The sequence below is a fragment of the Ciona intestinalis genome, chromosome 11 (genome assembly GCF_000224145.3).
Source record: "Ciona intestinalis chromosome 11, KH, whole genome shotgun sequence".
NCBI classification, from domain to species: domain Eukaryota; kingdom Metazoa; phylum Chordata; class Ascidiacea; order Phlebobranchia; family Cionidae; genus Ciona; species Ciona intestinalis.
In genome coordinates, this window is record NC_020176.2 from 424,966 (window position 1) to 433,888 (window position 8,923).

At 34.6% G+C, this 8,923-nt stretch overlaps 2 protein-coding genes across 4 annotated transcripts in view; one reads left to right on the forward strand and one right to left on the reverse strand.

The window, feature by feature from the left end:
- Positions 1 to 8,923, reverse strand: part of LOC100180397 (L-rhamnose-binding lectin SML) — a 36,222-nt gene that overhangs the window by 20,015 nt on the left and 7,284 nt on the right. The gene's annotated exons all lie outside the window — the stretch shown is intronic.
- Positions 2,722 to 8,923, forward strand: part of LOC100184296 (unconventional myosin-XIX) — a 13,124-nt gene continuing 6,922 nt past the window's right edge. For both annotated transcript variants that reach the window (XM_004226625.4, XM_018814012.2), the window contains exons 1-12: positions 2,722 to 2,910; positions 3,505 to 3,633; positions 4,036 to 4,126; positions 4,391 to 4,506; positions 4,750 to 4,896; positions 5,228 to 5,436; positions 5,861 to 6,033; positions 6,482 to 6,696; positions 6,909 to 7,025; positions 7,282 to 7,489; positions 7,763 to 7,884; positions 8,229 to 8,342. In XM_004226625.4, coding sequence (XP_004226673.2) covers positions 2,896 to 2,910; positions 3,505 to 3,633; positions 4,036 to 4,126; positions 4,391 to 4,506; positions 4,750 to 4,896; positions 5,228 to 5,436; positions 5,861 to 6,033; positions 6,482 to 6,696; positions 6,909 to 7,025; positions 7,282 to 7,489; positions 7,763 to 7,884; positions 8,229 to 8,342 — 1,656 coding nt within the window. In that variant the 5' untranslated portion in view covers positions 2,722 to 2,895. The remainder of the gene's footprint in view (positions 2,911 to 3,504; positions 3,634 to 4,035; positions 4,127 to 4,390; positions 4,507 to 4,749; positions 4,897 to 5,227; positions 5,437 to 5,860; positions 6,034 to 6,481; positions 6,697 to 6,908; positions 7,026 to 7,281; positions 7,490 to 7,762; positions 7,885 to 8,228; positions 8,343 to 8,923) is intronic.

Here is an 8,923-nt window from a genome sequence, read left to right on the forward strand (position 1 = left end):
TAGCACATAATATCTANATATCCTGATTGTGTTTAAACAATTACTAATGGTCAATAGGAGTCATGGGCATATAGTTTTATAATTTCCTGAAAGTTCTTTGTTTACTACTAAACGGGGCGAGAAAATAGAGGTAAAAGGTGTCCCATCTTCCCCCACCCTACTGTATATATAATAGAATTATGGTTTGGTTTGGTCCAATGCGAAATGCATATAATGTCCTTGTCTTGATTACTTTGCTTAATTCATTTGTATATCCGTCTCATAGTCAGAAACCTTAAAGGTTTGCCATTTATTAAATCACGTTTAGTGTCCATGCTACTGCATAGAACGCAATTAAAGTTCTTAATTACCCGGCAGTGCAGCTGGCGCTAGTTAACACGTATCGTTCAGAAATAAGAGAACAGCCACAAAAAGTTTGATTGGTCACTGAATGCACTAATAACCCCTGCCATGGCCACTTTCCCGGCGTTGAAATTGCTCCTCCAACTATTTTTGCATTGCCTGCCAAATCACCAACAGTTTAGTTATTATTATTGTACACAATAATGGTTAAAACGCATGCCCCAATTCTAGGTCCCCTTGTGTGCCTCACTGTAGGACTTGACCCATTATGAATTACTACACATCAATATACTATTTCATTTGGGTGAGACCATAGATGGGTGAGACTAGGGTTTTACGATTTGGCACAATATAGAACCCAGGATTTAGGACCAGTATACCTATTTTGCCTAGCAGTGGATATTTATTTTAGACAAATACTTACCTGATTGAGAAACAGCACTGCTCTGACTAAGATTTATACGCATAAATAAAATAAGCGAAAGATATGTCCAAACTTTCATCTTACCAAGATGTCGTACCATTTCAATACTAGTAAGTGTCTCACATGACCCAGTATTTATAGCGCAATTCTTGAATAAAGTCTATCTACATTTTACTTTTAACAATAAGCGTTTGTTTTAGGATATTTGTTCACCCTATTCTTAAACATAGTGGGTCGGTATTATGTTTCCATTTTCGTTCATCGGGCCTGGGTAATATGCAAAACCGAGCTTCGGTTCGAGCTCGGTTCGGCATTGTTTTTCATTGTTTTAACTCTTATCAATGATCATAGGATTTAGTCAAGGACGCTGGCCATTGTTACGAAATAATAAAAACAAATAAATTTAATTCCACGAGACGCGGTTGTTAAGCAACGAAGCCTCACGCTGAGATTTTGTTGATGTTTCATTGTTTGATAACAATGGCCTATTGTTCGCGTTTTGGAATTGAGATTTTACATTCCAATCCAGCGTCCTAATTTGAATTTAAGGAATCGCGGTGGGAGATTGGAAACAAACACAATGGTCGTTTCATTAAATAATTCATACATGACCCAATGACGCTCATGGTATGATATTACATTGCGGGGTAAACTATACAATGTTGGGTTTAGCAGGCACGCTTTTTAGTTAATGCTTTACCTCAAGTAGTTTTTATTCAATATGTGTTTTTAATGGCTGTTGTTTTGTTGCTACTCTGCGCCTATCTTTTACAATGGAGACCAAGCGAAATGGGGACGCAGTTGGCGGTTACGTGAATAGAAAAAAGAGTATATCACGGTTTTGGGAAGTTGCGCGTTCTACTCTTTTTTATTTCTGTGGGTATCACGTGCATCTTACGCAACCAGAAATGCAGTAGATATAAGATATATTAAGCCAATACAAAAAGTTGTGAAAATACCGCCACGTAGTATCAGTCTTGTGCAACTTGAATATAACGCTGCAAGGTGGTTTTTCTTCTGTCATCCCAGCGGACGCATGTCTCCAAACCAGAGCGTTCTGGTATTTAATCAAAAATTAAAATGTAACTGAAGAAAAATGCGCATAAAACCAGATACAGTCGGTCAGCATTTATAACCCCTCTAGAGAAAGTCGGTTCTTCAACTTAGCATGATTGTCCATTTGTTTTTGTGCAAGTTTTCATCGGCATCTATCGGTGTTAACGTGCTCGCATAAATACGAAGTTTCTTCTTCCATGCTATATTTAGGCGCTTGCTGCAAAATGTTGCACTATTTTGATGTCCTATTTGGTAGTAAACAAACAAAATTCAAAGAACTATAAAAACGTATTATCCCGACCTTTATAGACCGTTGTCAATTGTTTAAAAACGATCAGGATATTTGGATAGAATGTGCTGAAGGCATCCCGTCTTCTCCCATCCTATACTGTATATGTATTACTCGCTCGAAAATGCGGTCCAAATGCAATGCTCATCATCATTTATTCATCCCCGCGTCGTGAAGAAACGTTATAACATTGTTGTCTTACTGTGTACCACATAGGCTGCTTTGCATACATCGTACTTGAGCTTACGAGTTACCAGGTATAACATTTTGCGCATATTTGTTTCTATTTTCTGTATTAAATATTTGTGAATCTTTACAGCCCATTAGTGTCTGGTGAAAAAAGAAAAACACGCTCAATTACTTAGCAATCTCATAACTTCACAGTTTTTTGTTTTTAGGGTACAGTAATTCGTTTTAAATCCGTTTTATTAATTCAGTCAGTCAATACTTTTACATTTTTGTGGGTGAGGTCTTCTAGCGTGTCATGCCATGGGTCCTAGACTACTAGAACTTAGGCCAGAATTGGCTTATTACCCCGTCAATACCTTTCGGGGTTTTAAAAGACCGCATTTTCTTTGTCTTTGTTTTGGTGGTTCCCCTCTAGTTCACCGCCGCAATTTTGAAATTGGCGCAAACATATTTTTATTCTAGTTTGTGTTGCTCGTTTATATTTCAGGGATACCATAATATTCACGTTGCTGTGATACAGGGCCTACCTTATAACTGCGACACTCCGTTCAAATGTACAGTTCAAACCTACGGTGTAAAATTATTAGAACTTAGCATGAAGTTTCAAAAGGTACGTTTAGCAAAATGTATTGAATACAAAATGGGTAAATATTGTTGCTTTAAACGTGTAGACTCTGTATGCTGTTTGTACCTATGGCTGAAGTATGTTTATAGAAAGTATAAATGTCAATGTGCACACGGGCGACACGGCACTTTACGAATAAATATTAATTTTGAAATTCACCCAACATGACTTTAAGTTATATTACAAAGCTTTAGTATGTAGCAACTTATAAAAGCGTTATATGTATAAAGTCATTTTATTAAATATTTGGTGTTAGTGAAGAATCTCCCCCCCACCTTATTTGCTAACCACTAACTCCTAACCCGGTAGTTAGTGGTTATAAGGGTTAGTAGTTAGCAAATAAGGTGGGGGGAGACTGCACTAGCACCAAATATTTAATAAAATGCATTTATAGCAACATGCCAAGTTTTTCAAACAGAAAATAAACAAAGTATCATTGTCATTGATGTAATTTTTTAGGAAAATAACAAATAATATTCTGCTATGATCACCTGTTTTATAACGGTTGTCGTTTTCTGGCCACGCTATGATAAAGCAAGTTCTATTTATCCGTATATTATTTAATGATTTCATTTTAAGGGAATGTTAATATGGGCCGACCACCCTGATGAAGTATGGCAACCCGCAAGGGTGGTGGAAGTTTTACAAAACAAACAAATTAAAGTTGAATATTTTTCTGGGGGGACAAAACTTTTAAAAGCAAGCAAGGTAATGCTACTGAACACTTTTGAATATATTATATAGTTGCAGAACAGCATTGCTTTTTTAAGAGAATGTAAATAAATATAGGCATTAAGATTGTTGGAATTAAATATACAAATTAAAAATGCAAAATAATATATATACCCTGTTTTAGGTATTTCTTTAATATAAAAGTAATTTAAGTGTAAAAAAAAGATTACACAGTAGGTAATAGCATTTAGCATACATTAACCTACGCATCAGAGTGACCAAAAATTTCCTTGTGCACCAGGTATATGAATATTTTGAATGTAAAAGTGTGCCGCTGAGTTTTGTGAGTCAAATGTTGTTTATTTATAAAGCGTTGGCCGACCTGGTCTAGAATACATTTGTTACAAAATAGTGAAAATACAGTAGAATGTTTTTCAGAACTTTTACCGAATATTATCGATGGAAAACATTGAAGAAAATGAAATTGAAAACGATCTTTCTAAACTTGGTTCGCTGTCTACTCCATCAGGTATACAATGCAAGACACTTACTGATGTAACAAGTTTTTATAAACAAAGGGGAGGCAGGAGTAACACTACAATTATGTGAAACAAATCTCACCTTATTGTTTGTAATGTTTACTCCCCATTGCAGTGTAGAAAATTCAGGGGTTGCCCTGACTACCCTGACACCCCATGTTTGGTGCCTGTGTAAAAAATGCAAGTTTTGTTCTAAAAAAAAATTTGGGTTTATAATTCTCATTCTCACCATATCCATTATTCTTATTATTTAGTCCTCCATGCAATAAGGAAAGCTTACCACAGTGGTGTCTACTACAGCAACTTGGGTGCTGGAACAATACTGGCCGTCAACCCATTTCAAGAAGTTTCAAATTTATTTGATGAAAAGGTAAAACAATTATATTGATATTTTAATAGAAACAATTCAAGTCGTTTAAGGTTCAAAATTTATTAATTATATGCTGTTTCTATATAAAATGAAAAAAAACCTAAATGTTTTTTCTATTTTTTGTTTAGTTGATTTTCTAATAAAAATCTTAATAAAAATTACAAATCGGATGAAATTGGAAAGTGTTAAAAAAATGAGTTTCCGATAAAAATTTTAATAAAAGATATTTATTCCTTTTTTTAGAAAATAAATAACTACCATTTGTCGCCATTATCGGAGTTGTCATGCATGCCCGCACATGTGTTTGGTGTAGCGGAACGCGCTTTACGAAACATGAAAGATGGAAATGATCAATCCATTATTATCAGCGGTGAAAGTGGAGCTGGGAAGGTTGGTGTTAAAGTTAAATTGCTTCAAAAGGGGTGTGTTAATGTATGGCAGTGTTTTCACATTTTTTTATCTTGCAATTAATAGTTAGTATTACCATCATACTAGTCAAGTGGTTATCTATTATTGATAATAATTATACTACAGGCAATACAGCTTACTAATCCATAATTCGAATCTGTCAAATGTAACTAACATTAAGAGTGAAGAGAGTGGACGAATTTTGGCCAAAAGTAACTTGCTTGTTAATAATGAAATCTGACCTTTAGCTGTTAGCTGGCTTACTGTACTCTCACTTGTATTTCTCCATGTTAACAAGCTTGTATACACACAGACATGGACAGTGCGTTGTTTGATGCGCTACCTTGCCACAGTGAACTTACATCATGCCCAACTTAACCTGTCCGACTCATTTGTTGGAGATGAGATAGAACACCGGGTGTTGAGTTCAAATCCCATCTTGGAGGCTTTTGGTAACGCAGCCACCCCTCGCAACCACAACAGCAGTCGATTCGGGAAATACATACAATTACAATATGATAGGTGGGCATTGTTTGTATCTTTGTTTTAATAACATATGATGTGATTTTTTGTTGTTTTTGTTTATCCCAGTAATAATTAAATTTACACGAAAAATATTTTGCTTTTGCTACCAGACATTTTATATATTTGAAGAACTTTTTTTGTTGCATCTTAGCTAGTATAAATTAAAATAAAATGAAAGTTTTGTCAGTTATTACAATTGTGATGTGTATAATATCTTCCTGTTTTACAACTTAAAGCTAAACGATCACAGCTTTTATTAATTAGGTTTTGTTTTATTCATAAGCGTGTTATCACATTTGTACGTTACTTTCCGTCTTTTTGCTTTTGTAAACTTTACCAGTCTTTGTTACTGTAAGTGTAACCTAAAAGATCAAGCAAAGTCATTCAGTCAGTATGTTACATTATATAACATATCTACCAGGTGTGGTACCATGGTCGGGGCAAACCTGCAAGTTTATCTACTTGAGAAAACCCGAGTATCGAGCAGAGACGACTTGGAGCGGTCCTACCACATCTTCTATCAGATGATCAACGGGAGTAGTGAGGAGGAGAGAAGGGAATGGAAACTTCCGGATGTAGGGTTCATGAACAAAGGTGATTATGATGTAATTATGTGTTTTATGTCTGTATTTTATAAAAGGATTCAGGGGTTAGACCTTCTATGTAGATATGATTAAAGGTAGCAGCATATAGCTTTGAACCAGGTATCCTCCAGACCCCTCCGGTTATAAGACATGCTCTCTAACCTATGCGTAACCTCTGCACTGATATGATCTATTTACTGTAAGTGTTTTGCCCAAAGTGACATACTTCCACAATGGTGGTGGAATCTTGCTTTGAACCTGGTATTCTCTGGTTCTGTTGTATGTGGGTAAGGTTCCGCAGCCTAGCACTCCATCAGTCCTAGAATTTAGGCCAGGAAGTTTTAAATCATGTCTAACCACCCTAAGTAAACTAATATTTTGCAATATATTTTCAATTAGATTTCAGCGAACTCAAAAAAGTGATAAAAAAAGATATTTTGCATTTCATTATTACCCAGACTTCAGGGAGCAAAACGTCAACTCCAACAACTCCGTAAAACCTCAGCACAATGGCAGTGGTGACTCAGCAAATAGTTTCAACCAATCAATGGAGAGAATGGATGATGAGTCAGCGTTTGATAAAACTCGTAAATCCATGATGAGCGTTGGAATATTTACCGAGTCACAAAATAGGATTTTCGCGACTTTGTCTGCAATTCTGCATTTGAATCAGGTTGTTTGTCTCAGCTTACTGTGGTGTTATTTTTTAAAGGATGGGCAAAATTTTTTTAAACAAAATTTTCTTGAAATTGAGAAAAAAACTTTAATTCTTAAGGTTATTTATTAGTTACTATTATTTCCAACCCAAATGGACCCATGGTAATCTAAGGTAAACTATACAAGTTTATTTTTTAGAGTTTTCCAACTTTCAATATATTATTTCAGTTAGACTTTGAAGGAGATGATGACTTAAGCACTCCGTGCACAATTCCTCCATGTTTACAAAGCAATGTTAAAACATCATCTCAACTCTTGGCTGTCCCTATTAACCACCTTGTGCAGGTAAATTAGATTTTGTTATATTTATTTAGACGTATCCTATATTGGTAAACTTGCTTCCATTGAAGAGAATAGAATTTTACTTTATCTAATAATCAAACGTATAAAATGTTTTAAATTTAGCTACCTACTGTACTAACTAATATTATCAAACATTTGTACTTAGGAGCAATATTAAGAGAAGCATGGCAGAAATAATGAATTTCTCCACAGTTTCTTATAATCTAAAATAAAATATGATTTTTGCTTGTTTTTTTAGACGTTAACTGTTCGTAAAATTGAAGCTGGTTCAACACGCTCTGCCGATCGTAGACGCAGCGTGTTCAAACGTCCGTGTACGAGGGTGGAGTGTCGTGCGCGTCGTGATGCCATGGTTAAGTGTATGTACGAACGATTGTTCTTGTGGTTGGTTAAGCAAATTGGAAACGATTTATCTGCACAGTCTAATGCAGCATATCATTTTATTGGTGAGTTTTTGAGACTGTGAAGTGTATTGTTTGTAACTTAGAACAAAGGTTATTAAACTTGTCAGGGTCAAAGCACAAAGTTTATTATTTTTAAAGAGATTTTTTGCAGCGTTAGAAGTTTTATATTTATTTGCAATTATTATATTATATGTTTTTATAATTTTTGGCAGTTTTTGAATGTTTTGTTATTATTTATATACACACCCAAATCACGTCTTCAAATTTTTCTTGGAAGATTTTTGTTTTAGCACATAAGTCTCTTTTCTTCCACAGGTCTGTTAGATGTTTATGGTTTTGAAAGTTTTAAACACAACTGTCTTGAACAACTTTGTATAAACTATGCAAATGAGAAGTTACAGCAATACTACATACACAACTTTCTTAAGCTTAAACAGGTGAATAATATCCTTATTTTTCAGTGATGCTACTATGCAGTTGGTTTTGTAGGCATCTCACTTTGGCAAAATTTATCAGCCCTTTTTATTTTCTTAAACTAATTTTTAGGCCATTTTAAGTTTCCATTAACCAGGAGGTATTATAAAGACTAGGCCCACAGATTTTTACTATATTCATAAAAATTAAGTTATAACATAGTACATTTTTGTTTTCACGAATAGCATATATATATTTTATAAGTTCTTTTTATTAAATTCAAGCAAAAACTTACCATGAAAAAAATACAGAATATTTCAATTTTATGAAAACAGTAGGTCAAGTTTTGTTCTCTTTTTTCTTGTAGGAGGAATTAGCATTGGAGGGCGTGTCGTGGGAGGGGCTGGATGTCAACGATAAAATAAATTGTTTGATTTCTTTGGAAGCAAACAGGAGTAGTTTATTTGCTTTGTTAAATGAGGTAAGTAGGGGTTTGTTTGGTGCTTTGTAAGCCAGTGGTTCTCAAACTTATATAATCTACATTACACCATGAGCTCTGTACTGCTTAAATAAGACCCTTACTGGTTAGACTTGTTTAGGTTCCTTATTATTTAATTGACAGGAAACAGAACAACCAACACTTGGAGCAATGCCAGTGGTCCCTTTTAGGCTAAATTGCCAGTCATAAATAGAATAAAAAAAATAAAAAATATTCACCCTTGAAGTTACAAATGTGTTTGGAAAAATAAGCCATGCGAAAAATAAGTTGCATCACGGCCTACTAGAGATACGGCCTGATAATTCACATTTTACGTTTGAAATTAGAAGGCCTATTATACGTCACAAACACCATTTTTTCAATTGTTACGTCATGTATTTTGCCTAAAAAAGGTACCAGTAATGAGAAAAACGCATTGAAAAACATACGAATTTAACAATGAGGTCAATTATTTACACAAGTATAGCTACACGCAGCGTTAGAAGCGACCGAACAGCAAAATAATATTATAAATAAAGACTTGTAAACATAATAAAGGCGTAAACAAAGTTTACAGCACCAAG